General features: G+C 36.1%; 1 protein-coding gene across 1 annotated transcript in view; it reads left to right on the top strand.

Moving 5' to 3' along the window:
* Positions 1-21,013, top strand: part of LOC120782431 — a 73,233-nt gene extending 52,220 nt beyond the window's left edge. Inside the window, exons 4-6 of the mRNA XM_040114714.1 lie at positions 4,464-4,674; positions 5,809-6,066; positions 15,217-21,013. Of these exons, the coding sequence (XP_039970648.1) occupies positions 4,464-4,674; positions 5,809-6,066; positions 15,217-15,707 (960 nt within the window). The 3' untranslated portion in view covers positions 15,708-21,013. The remainder of the gene's footprint in view (positions 1-4,463; positions 4,675-5,808; positions 6,067-15,216) is intronic.
* Positions 21,014-24,988: the final 3,975 nt, after the last annotated feature.

Below are 24,988 nucleotides of genomic sequence, written 5' to 3'. Positions count from 1 at the left end.
TTATACCAATTCTCCTTTGCGATGCAGTAGTATGTTGGGCAGGCGTACGGAAATCCACCTACCGGAACCCAATGGCCACCTACCGACTATATGACCCCGCTTTTCAACTGAGAAAGAAGCTTTAAGGTAAACATAAAAAAGGATGTCTGGCGTAAAGATATTTTGGCAAGACTAAGCATCAGTACGGATGAATCGAAAATGGAGTTGGTGCGGGAATACATATACTGGCCGAAGTTAGGCATAAGGCAACCTTTGAAGTTGCCGGACCACTGCAGTATATTTCAAGCTGAGGTCTTTGCTATTGGGAAGCAGGGCAGCAGTAGAAAGTGTTGCCAGTAGTAAGCAATTGTCAAGAATGGTGTACGGCTAACATCCGATAACGTGATAAACATTGGGAAACCCATGCATTGTGTATACGACAAAAGCATGGTAAAGAAAATCAAAACGATGGAATGATCTGCCTGGGTGTAAGACTGCAAAAGTCATGTGCAAAACGGTAAATTCACAGGAAAACAATGAAGCATTTCTTGTCCATTTGTCCCGCATCGGCAAGACTACGCTGCAAGCATCTGGTATCGGTAGGGAGGCCGTAGGATCTGTTAAAATTCGCGTCAAAGGCAGGCATCCTAAAGGATGACATGAGGATCGCAAATCACACTTTACACTACGTGCAAGTAGAGGACACCAATTTATTAGCTTCTCATAATATCTTTAACTGGTAAAAATTCTATTCAATTGTGTGCAGTTCCTGAAAAGGTCCATGTCATAATCGAAACACTTTCGATACTACAGAAGTGAAAATAACTTTCTTTAGTGCTGGCAGTTTATTTTTATCTCTTTTGAATTGCGAACTCATAAAATGCCTTATTAATGGCGCATCAATTTATGCAAAGGAAGCTGAATTTCTTATTGCCAAACAGTTCGAGTATGAAATACCTTTTGAAAGGAAACTTTACTTAACTCACTTAACGGTGAGGTGCCTTACCCCGTTGTTAATACGTATATGAGCTAACATGAGCTATGACACACACACGTGCGCTGAGGCAACTATTATCGTTTAGATTTATGCGCATGTGTTCAGATGCTCAATTTGCTGCCAGCGCCGCATAATTTCGCCGCCACAATGCCCAGCAACAATGGAGGTTACCACGCCAGAATGGGGGTTAAGTTATTACCGAGCGCCAAAGCCATAAAAAATGTTCGCATTAAAAAAATAAGTAATAAGTTTTAAACTCAGATTCGCAGCGAAAAAGATGGAAGCTTGCACATAATTTTTAGTAACCAACAGTTATGGTCTACATACAAAAGATTTGTGCCTGTGTAAGTGCCTTGTGCGCTGCTGGAAAGGTTGCACCTTTTATCCTTTAGGTAATATTTTATGACAACCAATTCGCCATTAAAAGCCATAGAGACAGCTGGAGAATAAAGAAAAAAGCAAACAAGGCATCAGGCTGATGCAGCAATATCCTAGAGGAAGCGAGGTGAAAATAAATATAAAAGCAAAAAAAATTAAAAAAAAACGATAGCGTTATTGAAGTGTTACACTATCGGCCCATAAAATTTACATAAGCGCATTGAAGGCTTAAAATATTCATGGCATGTGAAGGGTCAGCCACTAAACAAGCGCTCGTACACACGCGTACACACAAAAGCGCACGCTTCAGTGTACACCGTGTAGCCACAACTTACACCCAGTAGAGAATAGAATTGAGTGATCAATCACTGAAAGCTTCCAACAGATAGTCAGCAGTACATATATACCACTTAAATTCAGTAATGCTGGTTACGACGGGTTATTAAGTGTAGTGTAGGCACACTCGCGGCAGCTTTCGGGTAGTTACTTTTTGTATCGAATTCCAAATTAGTCAGATTCGTATTTTTTTCCTGTACACTTTACTACTGGGATTCGTACGAAATTAGGCACATACATGTGTAGGGCTGGCTTGCGTGGCATAGGCCACTAGATTGTTCGTTATAGGCATTAATAGATAATGACATTTTGAACGTGAGCTGCCAAGCAATTAAGGGATCGAGCTTGGCAGCATGTGCACAAATATTTAAGCTTTCACAAGCGTTGAAATATAGAATTTTTTGCTTTCTCAAATCTGAACCAATCTATCAGCTAAATGTTGGTCTGTAAAATAATTATTAAAACTTTTGTCGTAGGTTGATTATAAAAATTTGAAATTATTTCTGATATGAAATTGAAAAATTTCTTAAAAAAATTGAAGAAATGCACTTAAGATGCAGATGATATCTTAAGCGCAGTTATAAATTTAACTTTTAATTACTGCATTGCATCTCAGATATAATTTTTATGTTAACACATACATTTCGCGTATTAAACAACAATCAGCGGTAATATAATTTATAACAGGAAACCTGTTGAGCAACTGTAATAAGTAAGAATAGTTCAAAAATTAAATTTATTTTTTGTAAAAAAATCTTTTGTATACAAAAAAATACAAAAGTGCAAGGAAAGCAAAAAAAAAAATTGTAAAGAGTAGGCCAGCTACTTATTTTTATAATGAAATTATTACCTTCGTACAAGCAAATGTTTAAACTTTCTTCATAAGTTGAAATTTCGAAGATTTATATTACTAAGCTTTTCATATTGAGTCGAAGTAAAAAAAATACGTGTCCCATATTTTGACTCAAGGAACACAAACAAAAATTTCACACAAAAAAATATTTCGCTCCAAAAAAAATTTTGAGGTAAACTTTAGATTGAATGACCCTTACAAATTTGTATACCCGCAGGCAAGGTATTAAGCGTTATTGCTCATACTAATATTTAATTGCCGGATATAAATGAATATGCAGTAAAAAGTTTGATAAAGTGGTTTCCTAGGGCCAAAAACAACCTTTTTTCAACAATTTTTCTCATAAAAAAACGATATATTTTCTTGGAATTTTGTTTGTTACAAACATACAATATTAGCAAAGATATTCGGAAATTTTTGGAAAAAAATATTTTAAACTTGGCCATTGCGATGGCATTTCCGGTGGTTCCTCGGGAAAAAAATGCGCCAGTGTTGGCAGGATAACTCCTTACAGGTACATCCAATATAAAAAATTACGTGTTTTAGTTAAAACCTCAACTTAGGACTTGAACGAGAGAAAACAGAAACTTAAAATTTGATTTTTGACAGACATTTTTACAAAAAAACTAAAATTTCATTATTTTTTTTAAATAGTTGTAATCGAAAAGAAATCCTTTGTCCAAATCTTTAAGAATTATATCTCAAAGATCTGTGTAAAATTTCATGAAGATCGGTTTAACAATTCTCTAGAAATCTTTCCAACCGACTTTAAAAACACAGTTGCGAGAAAAACGCATTTAAAGACGGCGCACTTAGCCTAGCTGGCCTCGAGCGCACAAGTTCTCAAGGCTATATCTCCGAAAATATTACTCGGATCAACTTGAAAATATTCTTGAGGTATTGCAAAGTTTAGAAAGACAATAAAAAAATTCGATTTTTTGAGACCCATGTAACCCCATGTAATAGATTATATCCATGTCCAAGTCAGAAACACGTGTTTTATATATATATGTATGTTTTTATTTTTAGTAAATATTTCATGATGTAATTGACTATGCTAAAACAATCGTCGATTTACTTTAACAAATGTTGTATTCAATCTTCAATCTCACTGAGTATCCAAAATATGTTGTCTGGCGTTGCATATATCTCAAGTCCAAAAATCAAAACAAGTTTTAACAATGGGTCAATACACCAAGCACCAGTTTTCTGTCTTACAATTTCAAATTGGCTTAAAGTTTTCCACCCAAAGTGAGTATCTTTGAGAAGAGTGCGGCGTCAAAGTGGCAATAAATCATTTTCATTGCGCTTCTTTTGCATTTTCTACACCTATTAAAGCTTTCCTCAGCAACTTTCAGTTTCAATTTTGATGATGATGATGACAAAATTTACATTTTTGACCAAATGGCGGCTACTCCAAGAAAACAATTGTTTTTTTTGTGAAAGAAATTGCACTTAAGCGTAACTTATAATATCAAAATTATTGTTAAAAAATTTTGTTACCTGACAAGTTTATCTAAAACATTCATGTGAAAATTTAAATATCGATCGCTTTGGAGAAATTTCTTCACCGTCTGAGATACCATTTCAACAAGAACTATAATTACATTTATGACTTTATCCAGAAAATTTGTCGGAAATTCAAACCTTAAATTAAAAAAATAGAATCTCAAAACATGTCATTACTTTGAAATAAAATATACACTTTTTGTTATAAAGTGCGCGTAAAAATACAAATGCCATAAAAGAGCAGTTGTTAAGTAGCTGAATGTATTTTCAAGCTCGCTAATTAATAGCATAATAGCACTGGTTTAAGTGCTTAACAATCATATATCTTCAATCAATCACTTGAATGTGGATTTTACTTGAACGCTGAATTGCTCGAATGCTACTAAGCAGCATTTGGTTGGCTCTTTGCAGGTGTCCTGGATACGTAAACGTGACCTGCATATACTCACTGTCGGCATACTCACCTACACGAATGACCAACGATTCCAGTCGCTGCACACTGAGGGCTCCGATGAGTGGACACTGAGGATATCGTCACCGCAGCCAAGAGATTCTGGCACATATGAGTGTCAAGTGTCCACAGAGCCAAAGATAAGTCAAGGCTTTCGACTGAATGTAGTGGGTGAGTAATGATTAGATATTAGACTGCTTATGCATTTAACTGGTAGTTATATATTTGCAATACTATTTGGTCAGTTGTGTTAGAGTAACTTAAATGTGTTTGTGAATGAATTAAATGGATTTAGTTTGGAATTTAGTATTTTCTGTATATTTTTATTTGCGTTAGTAAATTGAAAAGGAAAAATTATTAAATTTTAAAGGCTCGTAAAAGTATACCAAGCTGGTATGTTGAAATTTAGGCTCACTTTCATATGATGCAATAAATAAAAAAAAGTCGATTCTGGTGCGAAGAAAATCCATAAATTATTAATGAACAACCATTACCTTCACCTAAATTGACAGTTTGGTGTCGTTTTTGGTCTATTGGAATCATCGGTCCGTACTTCTTTCGAAATGACGCTGGTGACATCGTTAGTGTCAATGGAGAGTGATATAAATATATAATATTTATATATACATGTATATTTAGATCGATAATGACCAACTTTAGATGACCGTAATTGGAAGAAGTATATCTTAGCAGCGTCCGATTCCACCAAAACGGCGCTACGTGCCACACAGGACGTGGAACAACTGAATTATTGCGAGAAAAGTTTAGAGATTCGGTAATTTCAAGAGATTATGACATTGTATGGTCTCCAAGAAGTTTAGATTTAACACCATTTGACCACTTCTTGTGTAGTTATTTGAAGACATTTGGTTTAAACAGGCTCCCTTCAAGCTTTAACAGTCAGTATTGAACGTACTATTCATGAAATAAGATTTGATTTAGGGGAAAAAGTACTCGGAAATGTGGTTCATCATAGTACTTTAATTGGAAACCCCTGTATAAACTTTATTTTAGACTTAAACAAAACTTCTCGTTGCAAACTAGTTTCAGTTGCTTAGGCGAAAGTGTAGCTTGCACTTAATTAAGTGCACGAGTGGCAAGGGAACTGTAGTAAAAGAACCGCCTTGAAAAGCTCGTTTAATTAGAATAGCAAAGATGTTTTTTGTTTTGTTTTGGTTTGCTGAGTGTTTCGTGGCTGCTTTTTTACTCAGCTGTTTCACGTATATATATACATATGTGTATGCATAACTGTATGTGTTTACTTTTAATTTCCTGACGCTGTTTTTGCCTTTTATTTTCTTTCAGTATCTCGTGCAAAAATTCTTGGCAATGCGGAACTTTTCATCAAAAGCGGCAGTGACATAAATCTCACCTGTCTCGCCATGCAATCGCCCATACCGCCATCCTTTATATATTGGTATAAGGGTAAACGCGTTATGAATTATTCACAACGTGGCGGCATCAATGTCATAACGGAGCGTTCGACGCGTACCAGTAAATTATTGATAGCCAAGGCAACGCCAGCCGATTCTGGGAATTATACATGCTCGCCGAGCAGTTCAGGTAAGGTCACACACATTCATCATATACATACTCACACACACTCACAACTAAAGAACCCAGCTTAATGCAACCGAGCGAGCATATTTTAATCCCCATCCGCAGCAACAAAGCTACAATAGCACCTTCTTCAATCCGAGACTCCGGTGTAGTTAGTGATCTTCTCCGCGGAGCGTGCCCCAAAAATGCCACATCACCGCAATAGGTACATATTTGTACGCCATTGTGTTAGTCACACGTGTCTTCAGCCGCAGCTCTGTGCTGGCATTGTTAAAGCACTTGTAGATTAAGTTTGTGGCATGTACGTGTTGCATTACCACTCGTGCATATTATGATTTTTATGGCGCTCAAAATATCATTGCTGCTATACTCGCACGTAACTGTTAGTGATAATATAGTGTTTGGGGATATGGTGAAACGCACACGTGCAACAAAAAGGTTTAACTTACCTTTGAACACAATACAAGCCCTGCAACAACAAACAAATCCAGGAAAATAGTTACGCTTGGAAATTTCTGACAAAAGGTGAAGTAGTCTGAGTAAAGTCCATATATAGGGTCGTTCTTTAAGCAATTTCGCTTTTTTAGTGTAATTTAATTACGAATTTTTATTATGTAAAATATTTTATAAAAATATTTATTCTGCATTTTGATCTTTTTGCCATATTTCGGGCAATAGATTGATTGAACGCTCATAAAATTTTTCATCTTTGTAAGCAACAAACTGGTCCAAGTGGTTTGAGGTGAAAGTTATACCCTTAGAAAAATTTGCAGATACTGAAACAAGTAATAGTCCGAAGGTGCCAAAATTCGAGAATGTGGTGCGTAAGGTAGCACATCACATTCAAGCTGCAGAAGCTTTTGGCAAGTCATCAAACTTGTATGAGTTCCCGCATTATGCTAATGGAGCATCACACCTTCTCTTTTGATCAATTCTGGCTTCTTCTGTATGAGTGCATCCCTAAATTCTTCCAGCAGATCACAATATACTTCAGAATTAATCGTGGTATTGTCGAGCAAACTTCGTGATCAACGATCTCATTGAAATCGCACCAAACATGCAAAATAATCTTTCATTTTTGGTGACCACAGTCTTCAAAGTGGTTTGAGCTGGCTCATCCTTTTTGGAACATGATCTCTGGCACTTTACATTCTTGTAAGCAACCCATTTTTCCTCGCCAATGACAATGCAGTTAAAAATGAATCACTGCTGTGGCTGCTGAATGGATCTTTTCAAGCCTAGGATTAATAGGCTTTTCATGAGCTATTGAACATTCGGGTTACTCAAAATTTTATTTTTCAGCAATTTTCCGACTTGTTATTCGCCGATTTGCATCGACCAACCACCTTAGTTTAAGGGGTCAGTAGGGTAATCTGGCCTGTTTTTTGACATTTTTTTCATAGAAATTTTTATTATCTAATAGAACTTTTCTCACATATCATGAGGTATATCGTGGAGTGTATAAACAAACTTTTTCGGAATTTTTTGCTGACATCTGTTGGAGAAATGGCTGTGTGAATGAGATACGTTTTTACTACTATTATTTTTGGGTCGTTTTCGAAACCTTCCAATGGTAAAGTGGGTTTCTACATTAGTTCTGAGGGTATAAGAGAACAAAAAATGCAAGAAAAAAAATTTTTTGAAAAAAGATTACCAAACATTGGCTTCAAGATGCCTTCAAAAAATTCTCAGTATCGAAATTGCCGGAACAAATTTTCGCAAACCAATTTTGGCATTGGCATTCGGTCACCACATCCCATGATTTTCGCTTTGCTTTACCTGTGCTTTTGACCCTTTTGATAGTAAAGCAGTAAAATATGCCTAAAATGTTGTTACTGACCTTCCATCTTCGATAGGGCGCGAAATAAACACTATTCCAAAAAATTAAGGAATTTTGTTTACAAACAAGCTTTTCTATATCAGCTGTTCGAATATATAACTGTTAAGTGTGAAGTTGGCTGGAAAAATTCAATAAGCCCAGCTATTGTTCTCAAACGAAATCACTTAGCAGCAGTATTTGTTTCAATAAAAAAGCTTAACGGCTTCGTAAAATTGAATTAAAATGCTTCCGAGACAGTAATGTATCTGTTTTATGATAGAGAATTTAAAAGTGGTATATTTCTGACCGACTGGCGAAGTTAAAAACAAGCGTTGTTTGGTGCACAATATGCCCGTCGTTTGTGGCTAAAAAGGTAGCAGTGGTCCTTTATGAAACAATTGAAAGGTTTGAGTCCATTTTTATTTTTTTTTTACTTGGTACTTGTAAGACGTTTCGCTGAATCGAGACACAAATCAATATCATAAATTTATAAGCTCTGCAGAGTATCCAACAAGGTTTTTATTTCGCGAAAACGCAGATGAAATTATGCAATACAGCAAATATTTGGCATTGTCAAACGTCAATTATTTATTTCCGCTCTTTTTCCCTACGCTAAAAGAAAAAGAGCAAGCGAAACAAGTACGAGAAATTAATATTCTATGTCAAACCTTAAACAGTTGAATAAAAAAATTATTAAGCAAAAGGCACTTGCTCTCATTCTACTTAAGTGGCAAAATCAACAAAGAAATAACGGGATGTGGCAATCAGTAGGAAGCATCCGGTTTCCACCACTACCCTTATCAAACAGCGTTTGAATGCAAATATTTTCAATTTACTGCTATCCCGGTATCCTTTCTGTGTTATGTGTCCTTTGAGTCAGCATTTGTTTTACTTCCCCTTTTGCTGGAACCGTAAAAGAGTATTTAGATTTTAAGGATACTTAATTGCTGGCTTGTAATCACCATGGTGAGTGCCACGGAAATGAACAACACAACAAGTGATTGAACAAAAGGCATTGCTAAGGGTTATATTATACCTATAAAGGGTGTAATAATAAACATACATGTCCGTCCGTTTGGTTACTATTGTATTATTGGGATTATGAAGCCCGTATCTTACCTTCTTTGTGAATTTTTTACTCTTCTCAGCTTATGTTCGTTATTCTCCTGGCTTTCGCTTAAATTGCAACATTGTTGTTGTTGTGTACTCGAACGTCATTGCCTAGGTCTTGACACTCCATTAGTTTATCTAATGATGCCACAGCTGTTGTTTGGAAAATTGGTTATTAAATTTTCTTTTTTTGCTTCAATTTATGCACTAACAGAGCTGCTTTTCATAGTCCAGCCAGTGTCTATTGTAGTTTTGCTCCTACTAGTCATTTTTTGTTGTTTCGCTAAACTAGATATTTTACAGATAACGAGGCGTAGTCTGTGCAGACGTCGTGCTACTGGTTTGGTGCTGTGTTCGGAACTTGCTCCAATAAACTATTTGTTATTTTACAATCACAAACATACATAATTGCACGTGTGCTTGTGAATGAGTGAAAACTAAACAGCCTATAGACTTTATATAAACCGATCAAATTTCATAGATCTTGAAAGAGTTTATCAGGTTGCCATGATTCATTTAAGCTGCTTTGTCTCTGTCAATACCAAATGCCTGTTGTTGATTTTATGGTTATTATATTGTCAAGAGGTAAAAAGGAGCCACACATTTTTTCAATGTTTGGGTTGGCCGAAATGTGGCATTTGTGCGAAAAGCTCTAAGCAACTACTCAAAAGACATATGACATTCACACAGCGGATTTGTTTAATATTACAACCAATTGTAGCAACTCTAGAACTTTACGGAAGTGATTTTGTAATGATCTAACAACAAGGTCTAAATAATTTTTTCCATAAAAATATTATTTTAAAAGTTATACGCATTTAAAGTTTGCGTAAAGTCAATCAAATGTTGTCAGCATTTTCACAAGTGACTTGTACAACAGTGTTGCTCATACGACATGGTGTACTGCACATGTGGTCATGGTGAAAAATGACGGTGCATGGCTGCGTAAATACTCATGCTGAATTATCTCGCATAACTTTCGTAGCACTATTTTCATCGAAAAATTCTTCAGACCTTTTCTGTAAAGTGAAAAATTGTGTAATAGAATATTCCGCATTCAAAGCTTTTGTTTGCTTTCCCATTTTATAAACATGGTAAAAGAAACATGATTAGGCACAAATTCAACAGAAAATCAAGCTTTAGATGACGTTGAAAAGTTTTCTAGGACAAAAACTGAAACTTCAGGAGTCAAAATTAAAAAAATAATTATTTTTAGTTGACGTACAGCTTTATGGAGTTTCATTTGGTCAGTTAAGGTATTTTTCATTTTTCTTGAAACAACTGCCGTCTTAACTAATTTCAATTATTTTGGGTAGTCGAAAAAGTTGTTTCGTATTTTGTCAAAAGATGTCATTATATATCCTTAAGCTTTCTATAGAGCAGTATATGGTCTGACATATACCACCGTAAACACAAGCAGATTTCCTGGTTCTGTATATTATGTATAATATATCAACAACAGCCGCTTCCTCTGGAGAGAGAAGTAATAAAGTAACTTTAAAAGCCATAAATTGCATTCCGACAGCCATAGTTGATATTGACGCTGTTATAATAATTTTGAAAACTTTTGATTGGCGTAAGCTTCTTTGGATTTAAATTTAAAACCTCAACAGCAAATCCTCAAAACTGAAGTATTTTCCAAGCGCAATGCTTCATGGCAAATATTTCCTTGACACAACAGAACAACACAAAACAAAGAAATATATTTCAATGCATGCAAAGTACGCAGCTTCCAACCAAAAATTGGTAACCGTGACGGTGACATTTATTTTTGCGCACACAACGTGTCGCATAATTAATTTGTTGTGACAGCGAAGAATTAAGACATACGATACACACACGTCGAAATACATTATATTAGTACACATATGTATGTATATATTTGTACGAAATTGCTTGTGTTTACACATAACTACCGACACATACTTAATTGCACCGAATAAAGACAAAGTGTTTTACCACAAAAATCCATTAACTGCTGTTAAGTCAAAAGTTTTATTGTCGTGAGAACATCTGGATTAAAAGGATTTGCTGAGTGAAGCAAACAGTACACAAAGCATGAGCCAAGTAAGTGCGCTAACACAGTATAGAGTGTACATAAAATTTTCAATGTTAGCGGGTGGTAAATTTAATGAAAGATTTCAAGGTTAAGTTTTCAAACATATTTGCTCATAATGAACCGGCGAAGTTTAGTACACTGTCAAGACAAGAGAATTCACTGCTTATAAATTCAGTTAACTAATTTCAGAGGCATCATTTACGAAAAGTCAAACTTTTCGAAACCGAAATTTCGAAATTTCATAATGAGCATAAATACTTGTATAATTATTTTTAGCTGCACTTAACAGCTATTTACGATTGAAAAAAAATGAAAAATCAAGTTGAAGACGCAAGAGACATGCTGCTGCCACATGCCGTTGTCGAAGATGAGCCGAACTGTTTTCGATAGCGCGACTTACCCAACTTAGACATATTTTAAGTGAAAGCAGTTGATGTAATTCCAGAAAGCACTTATAACTGAGACGCACCCAACTCACCTTCCCTGCTTCCCAAATGATTGATACAACGTTGCCGCAGCTAACTGTGTGCACAGCAATCACATGAATTATGCCTTGTAAGTAAGTCGGCAGAAATAGAATTACGTGGCTGTGATCACAGCATGGTCAAGTGCAGACAAGGAAAGTTCATTAGTGACGAAAACGGCAAATTCAATTACTCACCCAACATTACAGGTAGACTTTAGGTCATTGAGTTGACAGAAGTCAGGAGCCGAATTATTTATTTCTTCTTCTTCTTTAATTTATATCACACACTCATTTATCAAAATTGCGACTTTATATATGCGGCTTTCGTTACTCACTTATAAAGAAGACACTGACATTGTGACATACATATATACTATACTCCACGCACAATCGCGCTCTTTGTTTGCAGACACTTACACCCGGTCAAGGTGAAGTTTGAAAAATCATAATTTTCTGGCTTGACATCTGACAATATTTACAACTTTTCATCGCTCCTACAATATTTCATATCCCACAAGCACATATACATACATACATCACACAACTCAGCGGTAGGTATGGATTTATAAGATGAGAATTTCCCGTTAGTTCATTTAAAAGTTCAGGCGAGCGTTAATTCACTTGAACATATAAGTCCGCTGTCAGACGATTGAACGCTTACCGTTACAAAGATTTAAAATATATACATTAGGGTGGGTAGGAAAAAAAAATATTTCAAAGAGCAGTAAAAATTGGATACAAAACTATTAGTTTCAAAAAAATGCTATTGATTTAAAAATTCCTAAGCAAAAAATGGCTTAAAATAATCAAACTTCAACTGTTGATATTTTTTAAACAGTTAGGTTTACGAAACAATCGGAAGAGACTATTCTGTAGCGCGTTCAGTTTATTAGCAAATCTATGAAACGACCTTTTTTTCAACTATTGGCAGCGTGATATAATTTTTTCTATCTTATAATAAGAAAATAATGGAAAACTGTTAGGAGGAGGACCATCCTGTTACAATTAAGTGCTCTTATTTTGATAAACTTTCTTAGAGGTGTTGTTTGTCAAGCAATTTTTCAAAGTACAAAACAAAAAAAAAAATAAGGTGGCATTTGAATTTAAACTGCGCGCGTCGAAGGATTTGGAGAATTATTTTTTTTTAAGGTTGGTAGTACTGTCAGTCACATATATGTCAAATTTTATGTCAAAATATTCATTAGTGTTTGAGATACGTGTCGTTTTGTGAGCTGCTAAAAGTGAGTTTTTCGTTTTTTGCGATGCCGAAATTTGTTGAGCAAAGAATTTGCATTAAATTTTGTTTACGGAATCAATTTTCTGCTGCGGATACGTCGAGGATGGTGCAGAAGGCCTTTGGTGATGAGGCTATGTCTAAAAAAAATATTTACAAGTGGTATAATGAGTTCCAAGCCGGCCGTGAAAGTTTCGAAGACGAAGAGCGTCCAGGGCGGCCATCAACCTCAACCGGCGAAGCTCACGTTCAACAAATCAAAGATTTGGTATTGAAAAACCGTCGATTAACAATTAAAGACCTTGCTGATGAAGTTGGCATATTGAAAGGCTCAGCCAATACCAATTTGAAGGATGTTTTGGGCCTCAAGCGCGTCAAATCTCGACTGGTACCGAAAACATTGAATTTTTTGAAAAAAGGCGTCGCGTTGAAGTGTGTGAAACGATGTTTTCCGACTACCAGGGTATCATGAAACGCATTATAACTGGCAATGAGACTTGGATCTATGCTTACGACCCCGAAACAACCGATCAATCGAGCGAATATCGTACCAAAAGAGAGCCGAGGCCAAAAAAATCGCGCCAAAGTCGCTCAAAAATCAAGGTCATGTTGACTGTTTTCTTCGATTATCGTGGTGTTGTGCATTATGAATTCCTTCCAACCGGTCCAACAGTCAACAAGGAATATTATTTGAACGTTATGCGTCGTTTGCGTAACGCAATCCGCCAAAAAGGGGGGAAGGCAATTCTTGGTTTTTACACCACGATAATGCACCATCCCATACTGCCCTCGTAATTAGTGATCATTTCGCCAAAAACTCAACCCATATCGTTCCGCAACCACCGTATTCACCTGATCTGGCGCCGTGCGACTTCTGGCTGTTGACCAAGCTCTAAAGACCGCTCCGGGGACACCGTTTTTATATGATAGAGGAGATTCAAGCCGCAGCGAAGACGGAACTGAAGGCCATCCCGGAAAGTGACTACAACCAGTGTTACGAAGATTGGAAAATCCGTTGGCATAAGTGTATTGCATCGAGAGGGGATTACTTTGAAGGGGATGAAATTGATTTGGAAGAATAAATGAAGAATTTTCAAATTAAATACAATGTCACCTTATTTTTTGGGCACATGTCTATAAAGCACAAAGAATGTACGTGCTGTTCATTTTAAGTTTTACTATTTGCTCAAAATTTTATATTATTTTTTTTGCCCACCCTAATATACATATTTATACAAAATAATATATATACGGGACCCACCCTAATATGTATATTCTGTTCATGTTATGTTTTACTATTTGCCCCAATTTTGATTTTCATTTTTCGTTTATTGCGTCAGCCTTTGGTCGTCACACTGGCTGTCACTTACTTTCCTTCAACGCATTTATTTATATTTTTTTGTTGCGCTGTCTTGTGCGAAAATATTTAATATCTCAACTTTTATGTTTTTTGCGCTTGTCACATTTTTCAGTTTTTCTTCGAGCTTATTGATGCCGCGATGTCGCAAAGGGCTTAACAAATTGAATTATGCTTACCGAGCGCGAGGGAGTTCTACGAGTTGCTACACGAGCAGTAAAGTTGTTGTTGGTGTTATGCGTTGCGGTTACTTGTGGTCGGATATCTTCGCAGTACTTCTTCATACCCGTGATATTTCACACTGTTTGGTTTTTTTATGGTTTTTCAACGTATAAACTTTTATTTCTTACATTCTTTGTTTTCGCTCAGTTTATCTTCGCAATCCCCAGGCTGCTGCGCTGGGCCTTATTGTAGCTCATTTTTGGCATAATTTAATTTAAAAACTTTTTGTATGTTTTTTATGCGCGCTGGTCAGCCTGACGCGGCGGTCAAGTGGCAAAATCTTCATTTTAAGCAATTTGTTTTACTCGCAGAGCTGTCAATTTTAAAAGTTGTCGCTTGGAATAATTTCATGCTGCCGCCGGGCTCATATTGGTATTATCTAATTAAAGAGTGTAAAGAAGATCATTTTGACCGCAAATTACAGCATTTGTTCGAAGCGTATATATGTACATTCGAATTACTGTGAGATACTCTTCAATTCCATTAGTATATATCAGCGGTGTAGATAATTCTAACACTTTCGAATTATTCAAGTTTACTCTATTAAGTGTTAAGTTTCTTGAAATTTACTACAGAAATTGATCACGTATGTGTGAGACTTTATCCCAATTTTCTCTCTCTGTATTTCTGTTCAAAACCTATCTGTTTGAAATGTTTCTCCTTCGCCGTTGTGGTTTTCATAGTGAGAAACATTTTCAGTATTTGTAATGCCTATTTCTAACTCGCAATTTAGATGGTATACAAAGAAGCCACACTAATCCAAATCTCTGCGCAAATCCTCTTAACTTAAACTAATTAAATACGTCAAGCAATATTTTTACTACTACTTCCCCACGTTGCATTTGTCACTACTAATATATTTCTTGCATACTCTTCTCTTGTACAGATTCTGCATCTGTGGTGGTGCACGTCATCAACGGTGAACATCCGGCCGCCATGCAGCACGGCAACAGCAGCGCTAATCGCCTCTCCAGCACACTACACGGCTATCTCCATCGAATAACCCGACGCGCGCTCACCACACTGGCCGCAAGCTTTACCCAAGTGACAACAACAGCTAAATGTCCAAGTGCACATCGTTTGGTCACCGGCCTGCAGCAACGACAGACAGTGTGGCCGATGACGTTGTTCTGGCGCTTGCTACAACAACTGCTGCTTGCCGCGGCCACAACAAATTGGTGCATCGTGTCTGTGGGCTGGTTGCTCTCCAGGTGGGCCCTGCAATGCGGTCAATGGCAGCACCGTCAAGCACAACTGCAACAACAACAACAATTGCAAATGCCGAGACATGAAGTGCGACGGCCACTAGAGACGCATTGCTGGTGTTGGTGGCGGCATTGGCGGCGATGGTCCGCTAGCGCTTCGTTGCTTAGGTGATTGCGAAATTGAGCAAAAGCGCTCAACTAATCGAGTATAGACGGATACAATGGCATGTAGAGGAGCATATTGACTGCGATTTTACACGTTTAGTGATTGTAGTTGTAATTGTATATATGTAGGTATGTGTATTGTTATTATATTATTTTTTTTTCTACACTTTTGTTACACCAATCGCTCAGACTCGCTACGGTTCAAACACACAGCTGCATTTCGTAACTATGTGTATTAGAGCTGGTCGATTTGCAAAAAAAATCGGAAAAATCGCGTATGTGGAAAATGTTAAACGGACCATTCTGAACAACTTTGCCTAAGAGAGTATGGGTCTAAAACTGGTTTCGATCCAGCGAGTTTTAGGAAAAAGTTTTTCAAGGATTAGAAAGCTTTTTTCGTCAAATTTTGAGATAACTAAAAGAAATATTATTATAAAGATGCACTTTGATATTCCATTGTTCATTTGTCGAAGTCGACTGGACCGGATAACTATATAACATACCTTCCATACAACCGAGTATTTCGATTATTTAAACTTCGTCATAAAAACAGCTGGCTCGAAACCGGTTTTTCTCTTAGGCAATGTTGTCCAGAATGATCCGTGGAACATTTCTGTCAAAGGCGATTTTATAGAAAAAAATCAAACCGCTCTAATGTGTATATAAGTAAATAATAGGGTGTCCGTTATTTCCTTAGTTTATTGTTTTTCACAGAACCTCTCCCTGAATTATTGGTTTTGGCGATAAAAAATTAAAAATAATCCTAAATCAAATAACTTTGTTCATATACATGGGATTCTTTGATCTTTTGCTTTAAACAAAGACTTACAACTTTGAAAAGAGTATTTTTAAACAAAAAAATTTACGCTCTCCAAAAATATTATAACTAGTTTTATCATGAAAAACGTTTCTTTAAAAGTAAAACACAAATAAAGTCATTTACCATGAACTAAGCATTCACAGAGTACACCATGCCGCATGAGCAACACAGTTGTACCATATAAATCACTTGTATGAATGCTCAATATATTTGATGCATAACTTTAACTTCATACAATTTTTGAACGAAAACGTTTTAAAATCAATTTTTAGAAATCAAAATTTATTGGAATTACCTGTTTTCAAAATTGTAGGTTAACTTGCTTTATGTAAAATATAACAAAATGCCAACTTATATGCTTAAGAAAAGTAAATTGGTTTACGTTGGACAACTTTTTAGCGTGAAAATCGAAACTTCTGCGTGATCAGCTAAAAAAAATAACTTTGGAAATAACGGTCAGCCTAATATACTAATGTCTGTGGTGAATTTTGCTCACACAGCAGCACTTCATATCCAACAAAAGCATGACATGAGCAATCTCTGCATTCTCATGCACATACTCGTACATATTCATATATATATGTGAACAGGTGCTATTCTCTTCGTTAAATTTTAATATTGAATTTGTGTGATTGGTTTGCATGGAAATGTGCAGACAGTAACACAACTTTACTTTACTGTACTGCAATTTGATCGGTTTAAATGCGGATTTAATTTTCACGCTACTACGTTGGAGCGAGCAAATCGCATTTTAACCAAATCATGTTTTCAATGCAAATGAAAATTACAAATATATGTAAAAAGGCGAATGAAGCAATTGGTGATGTAAAATAAGAGAATAACTAAGCACAAGCGCCAGCGTATAATTAATGTATTGGCTGTGCTGCGTACATTTTTAGAACAATAATTCGTGAAAACAACGCATTTTCCCATTGTATTTGAGCAATGGGTTCATAATTGTAATTAAATCACTTGTTGTAAATGTATATGATAAAGATTAGCATTTATATGGCTTATCAATGGCGAAAAATATTAGTTACAATGCCACAAATTTGTAAAGACTATAGAGTGCTGTCAAGCACAGAAATTTCAAACAGTATTGCAATCAACGAAAATTCGAAAGTACTTTTTGGAAACGGTTAAAATATTTAGACATGCATTATACTGACGAAATTCTCTAATATGAACTGAGGTACAATGGACTTTTTTTTATAACAAATTATATTCCAAAACATTATATTTTGCTCTATTCGAAACGCAAACTCGACTATAACCCCATAAGGAATGTCTACGTCGGGAAAGAAGTTTTGAAATGCATTCTCTTATCCGATTTTTTCGAATTTTTCTAAATAAAAAAATTCTATGATCACAACACGATTTTTCATGCGCTTTCAACATCCCTTTTAAAATTTACATACATTTTTTTCTAACCAATAAAGGCAAATATGCAATCCAGAGTAAGTGTAATTAAAACAAAGTGCAATAAAAATGAAAGAAACTTAAATAATTTAAGGTTTTTTTAACTGACTGACGATTTATAAGCGGCATGCAACATACCTTGGTCAATTTCATCGCAAATTTTACTCTGTCCGATTATAGGTGAAGTTTTCTATTCGAAAATTGATGATATAAAGCAATACACATAATGCCATTCCTAAAACAAAAATGATGGTTTGTAATATGACAGATTCGGAGAAGCATTACATGTTAGTGTTAAATCAAAAAAATTTTTCTTTGCTTCAAGTACAACAATTCTATGAATTTAGGTCATGAGTAAGACAAAGGATAAATAAATTTAAAGTGAAATTTAATCTCAATGGCCTTTAAAGTGAACAAAAAGAAATATTTTACCTATCGTTGGTAAATTCTATAACTAACCCTTGCCACATTCTAATCGACTCATCACTCATTAAAACAGCGAAAATTCTTTAAAACATAAATATATATATATACATATATGATCAGCATCACGTGCTGAGTCGATTGAGCCTTGTCCGTCGTTTTTTTATAGTAGAAGGAAGCATCGAAAGCCGGAGTACGGGACTTTAAGCCGCTAAACCTAACCAGCATCCATCTCATGTCTCTTCCACGGGACCACTGGACAAAGCATTACTTCATGGAAGAGAATAAGACATCTAAGTCTCCACTATTGTTCAGACTGACTGACGCCTAATCTGCTGTAAATGTCTTTAACTTGTCATAATTAGAGCTGGCGCTTCGCTGACATCTTTCCATTACACAGAGAACTCGTACAAAAGTATAGTCAAATTTTCTACCGGAAAACTACCTCCAACTGTGGTTTTAAGCTTTTCCTTATACTTGAAAACCTATGGCAATGACAGAGTACGTGTTCATAGTATTCTATACACTCCGTACACATCGGAAAATATGGACTAAAATCATGACGATAGGTTTATAAGTTTCATTCACCCATGGCCACTGAGTTTTTGGGTCAGATTAAAATACATGTCCCTATGTTGTCTATCTATTCAGTCTGTGTGTCCACCATCCTTTGCATGAAGTCCGTACCGTTGCTGCCACTTTGGGAGGCTTTTGATTCTATCATTTCCTTTTTCTGCGGTAGACGTTTCTGATAAGTTATATATTCACGCGAATTTTCCTGCTTGGCTGTTAATCGGCGCAATATTGCCTAATACCTAAGCAGCATCGATGGATATGGTTCGGAAAGCACCTATCACGAGTATTGCAGAAAGTTTATGCACCGCGTTAATTGACCTATCATATGATTTTAAGTATAGCGCCTGTATCCATATTGAAGCCCCAGTATGACTGAAGTCATTACCTTAGCTATTAAAAATCGTCGGCTGGAACGCACACAGCCTTTATATGAAAAATATCTCATTGTGCCTGTGGGCAATTTATACTTAAAGAATATAATATAGAAGTAGCTTGCATCGGTCCTCGTACCTAATCTGCACATTTACATATGCATCAACACTCCAACCGTAGCCAATCGCAGGTTGTATGCATAGCAAATTACCATAAAATGAAATGGTCGGAAGTGTTATAAAACATACAAATTTCAAATTACAATATAATTTCAAACAATTTTGACTTTACTACTACTGTATTCAAAGTCCCAATGCACACGAGAGCTATAGCCGGTACTATATGTCCTTTCAGCATGATGGCTTACCTGCTTATGCTCAGCACCCTACGCATACTTATTTCGCATTACATAATTTTCTGCTCTGTTTCACTGCGTCGACGCACCGGCAGTCAAATCGACGGATGTACGCGCGCATACACTTAAACACCTTAACCACTTCCACGTGCATACGCATATATGTACATACATACATATTTTGGCATAGACCCCTGAGAATGTACGAGTACAAATGCATGTGTGTAGCGCATAAGCGCGCACGTAAGCGGAAGCAGCGCCAGCACTAAGCGCTCTTGCGTGGCCATGCATGAAATTCGTACGCATACAACACACTCACACATGGGTCCACTCATTTCCTCACGCCATGTGGCAATAATTTACTAAAATTTTTATGCACCCATATGTAAGTAATTGTCCTCCACAGCGCTCGTTCATAAAAAATACATTAGGACATAATTTCACGCAACGCCCTTGGTGGTTTGGTTTGGTGTGCGGGTTTAAAGCGCGCCAAAGAGGCTTAACTACGAGTGGAGGTTGCTTTTCAAGTGTGCGCATATTTTTCGTGTACACAACATTTTTGTGGTAAGAGTTTAGGTAACCAAAAAAATGTGAAGAAAAAGTGTTAGAAAATGTTTGTGTTGTGAAAAACTTATGCAAGTACACACATTTTCTTTATAAATGTAAAAAATTAAATAAAAATATTTAACGTTTTTCTGTTAAAAATTTAGTTAAGGGGGACTTCTTGGGTTTGGATATAAATCTAAAACTCTTGAGAGTTTTGTATACGATTAGGTGACTTACTAGGTGTTTTTGCAACAATAAAACTTGATGGTTAATTAAATTTTTTTTTAATTTTTTCGAAAATATTTGAATGGTGATCAGTGTTATAATGGATTTTTCAATAATTACAAATTATGTCTGCAACTCGATTTCTTTTGCATGGCCACCACGGGCACGCTTGCAGAAGACCAGAAGCTGAACCCAATTTTCGCCGGTTTTCTAGCATAAATCGGCAGACAATACTGCAATTTCACATTTGATATTCGTACGAAGTTCATCAATCGTCACTGGCTGGTTGGCTTAGACCATAGATTTGACGTAGTTCCACAGGAAATAGTCTAACGGCGTCAAATCGTACGACGGAGGCGGCCAATTGACTGGGCGATTTCGTGAGATAACACGTTTACCAAACATAGTTTTCAATAAATCGTTTGTGACATTCGCTGTGTGGCTTGTGGCTCCGTGCTGTTGGAACCATATACTGTCCAAGTATATGTCATCCAATTCGAATCAAAAATATTCGGTTACTATTGAACGGCAACGATTCCCATTCACAGTAACGTCCCGGTCTTGATCATCACGGAAGAAGTACGGGACAGTGACGTCGCCGGCCCATAAACCACACAAAACATAACATAACGGCTGTTTGTAAGTCCTAAAACTAAAAGAGTCAGATATAGGGTTATATATACCAAAGTGATCAGGGCGACGAGTAGAGTCGAAATCCGGATGTCTGTCTGCCCGTCCGTTCGTCTGTCCGTCCGTCCGTAAAAGCTGTAACTTGAGTAAAAATTGAGATATCATGATGAAACTTGGTACACGCATTCCCTGGCTCCATAAGAAGGTTAAGTTCGAAGATGGGCAAAATCGGCCAACTGCCACGCCCACAAAATGGCGGAAACCGAAAACTTATAAAGAGTCATAACTAAGCCATAAATAAAGATATTAAAGTGAAATTTGGCACAAAGGATCGCATTAGGGAGGGTCATATTGGGACGTAATTTTTTTGGAAAAGTGGGCGAGGCCCCGCCCCCTACTAAGTTTTTTGTATATATCTCTGAAACTACTATTGCTATGTTAATCAAACTCTATAGAGTCGTTTCCTTCAGGCATTTCCATATACAGTTCAAAAATGGAAGAAATCGGACAATAACCACGCCCACCTCCCATACAAAGGTTATGTTCAAAATCACTAAAAGTACGTTAACCGACTAACAAAAAACGTCAGAAACACTAAATTTTACGGAAGAAGTGGCAGAAGGAAGCTGCACCCAGGCTTTTTCTAAAAATTGAAAATGAGCGTGGCCTCGCCCACTTATGGACCAAAAACCATATCTCGGGAACTACTAGACCGATTTCAATGAAATTCGATATGTGACATTTTCTTAACACCTTGATGACATGTACAAAATATGGGTGAAATCGGTTAAGAATCACGCCTTTTTTCAATATAACGCTATTTTGAATTCCATCTGATGCCTTCTCTGTATAATACGAGTATATACATTAGGAACGAATGATGATAGCGGAATAAAACTTTACACAAATACGGTATTTGAAAAATATGTAAATGACGGATAATGAAATCTCGATTATCACTTTATCGTGCGAGAGTATAAAATGTTCGGTGACACCCGAACTTAGCCCTTCCTTACTTGTTTCGGTATGCAATTGTGACTCATGGAGTACGTGTGGATTGTTGCCTGACCAATAACTCATATTTTGCTTATTGATGAAGCCATTCAGGCAGATTCATCGCTGAGGATGATTTTTCGATGAAAATCCGGATCATTTTCAAGTTGTTTCTTAGCCCAATTCACGAACATACGACTATTCTGGTGGTCAAGCGGCTTCTGTTCTTGCGTCAATTTGATCTTATAAGGTTGCAGGTCAAGATTTTTTAGCAAAATTCGCCACGACAACGTCACAGAGATACCCAACGCTTGAGAACAACGTGTGTGAGATTGATTTGGGTCTTCTTCAATTGATGCGCCAGTGGCAGCAATATTCACTAAGGGCATTTCTTTCTCTCAATAGTACGGAAACATTTTCTTCAGTGCCTGTGTATTTAAATTTTTCCTTTAGGTGCTCAATTATTGATCTGACAGTACGATTATGACGACCATAAATTGGATGAAGCGCTCTTAAAGTTGAGCCTATGACTCCGAATTTCGGTAGTAAATTTTAAAATTTCAACTCGATGTTGAATCGTATGTCTTTCGATGATGAAATAGCAACCTTACTGAAGATAAAAGTCAAAAGAGCAGAAAAAACATGGCATCTTTTGCTGTCCCCATCGGTCTACTTTTGTATTGCCCCTATTGAAAAACCTGTTACATTCATTGAAAATAAAATAGAATTAATATTAAAAAAGTGATTAAAAAAAATAAAAAGTTAAATTTGGCGAAACATTCTGCGTAGCTTAATTAAAAAGCTTGCTGTATTTAATTTATTAACCACCCTAATGTTCATCAGCATGCTTTCATACCTGACTTACATACAGTAAACAGCAGCTGCTGGCGCACTTGTCTCTTTTCAACATTTATGCTTAACGGCTGTTTTGTTTGTGCGCCTGCACTCGCACATATGTGTGCATATAGATATGTATTTGTTCGCTCTAGGGAAATATAATTTTATTAATATCATCAAATTTTATGCCACAATAATAAAAGTAGGCCATAATGTTGCCAATGACAGTATTTAATATTTAATTTTGCTTTAAATATTTGTTTTTGTTTTTGTTTATGTTTTTCCTACTGCCATAATTACTTCCTTTGTGTGCGCGCACTGTCTATTCCACACGAATTTAATGTCACACGGGAGTTAATTTTTCGGAACCATGTCTCCGCCCATAGATAACTGGAGCATGTAATTTGTGAATGCATTTAAATTGCGAGAATAATGAAATTAATTTTTCATTGTCCTGAAGGATATCGAAAAAAGCTAAAATATTTGCATTTTAATTGCGCCCAGCGCGCGTTACTTTTGAGCATCAATCGAATTAACTTTCAGCAATTTTAATACGTTTTGTGCCTTGCTATAATGCCATATTTTGCGGTGTAAATATTAATTATTGGCATCGGCGCCGATACCTAGCAGACATTAATAACATTATATAGCTGATGGCAGTTCTAAAAGTGTTGGGGAAAATCTCAAAATCATTTTTGAAAATTGCGCATAATGTTTTGAAGATGATCTTGAATATCTAATATGACATTTCAGAAATATTGAAAATTGAGTTTTGTTACCACGAAATGAGGAATTTGCCACCAAAATGGTGCTGCATCTGGAATCTGCAATCGAATATTTCCGATACCCTCGAAAGTTCCTAGACCTCATAATTTTCTGCATTTCAAAAAACAGTCATTTAACCGTTTATATTTTTTAAGTATGTAAATAGTTATGTACATAAATATATTTGTATATATATAAATGTATATAGAAATTTTGTAGGTTAAATTAAGCAGTTCGTTTTGGCGAATAACGCTACTCATAAACATACATACATACATATACCTTTACATGTAAGAGAATATTACTCAGATGTTGAATGTAAAATTACAGCCACTTAAAACAAAAACAATAAAGCAAAGAATTTTTGAAATGTGAAACCTTGTAACCCAAGAATTACCTTACTCTACCAAGTTGAAAAATTACAAAAAAAAAAAAATAAGCTAAAAATAAACGAAAAAGTCGAATGCGAAACCCAAACGTAAAAACCATCTAAACTTAATAAATAAGCAACCAAGCATGAAACAAAGCTAACGATAGTAAGCATGTGAAACTACTGAAATGAGCGTTGTTCAAATCCAAACAGCACAAAATATAAATATATTAAATGCTACACGTGTGACTAGAAATGTAAGTTATTGAAAACACTCATCACAACACAGTTGTGAGTCTAAACGGTAAATGTAAGCAAATAAGAACCAACCGAAACGAAGAGAACCAAACTACAAACAACAAATATTTTATGCATTCTTGGCGCTATATGGACTAGAAAGCGGTACATTTCCGCTTAAGCCAGCGCGGGGATGGCAGGAATAGTAGCTGAACATAGTTCCGGTTACACTATTCAGCCGTTGATTACTAATTGTTAGCATTAAATTAGCGTAAGTGACATATACAGCCACAAGCAGTGTCGAACTAGCGGTATTTATAGACGAATAACATAAAAAAAACAACAAAAGTTAGTTAGTTAAGTTAGTAAAAATAAAAACCAATTAACTACCAATGTAAAAATATTTTTTATTTGTATTAAAGTATTGAGTGTTTTTCGTCGTTCTCTTTAGTTTAGACTATAGAAATTTAAGATTTGGCGGGAGAAGCGATGGCACGAAAGTGTTGTAAAATAAAAAGTATATGTTAAAATTAAAGAAAACAAATCAACGTCTTTTTCCTAATTTTCTGACAGCAGTATCAATGCGGAGAAACAAACTGGAGGTGAGTACTAACATAATGCACGCGTATATGATTTCTTTTTCTTCTTTACTGGCGTAGACACAGCTTACGCGGTTTTAATCGTGTTAACACCAGAGCCATTCGTTTCTTTTTTTGCTAT

Source organism: Bactrocera tryoni, chromosome 1 (assembly GCF_016617805.1).
Source record: "Bactrocera tryoni isolate S06 chromosome 1, CSIRO_BtryS06_freeze2, whole genome shotgun sequence".
Lineage (NCBI taxonomy): Eukaryota > Metazoa > Arthropoda > Insecta > Diptera > Tephritidae > Bactrocera > Bactrocera tryoni.
Note: the sequence above shows the minus strand (reverse complement) of the source record. Positions and strands in the feature narration are given on the sequence as shown.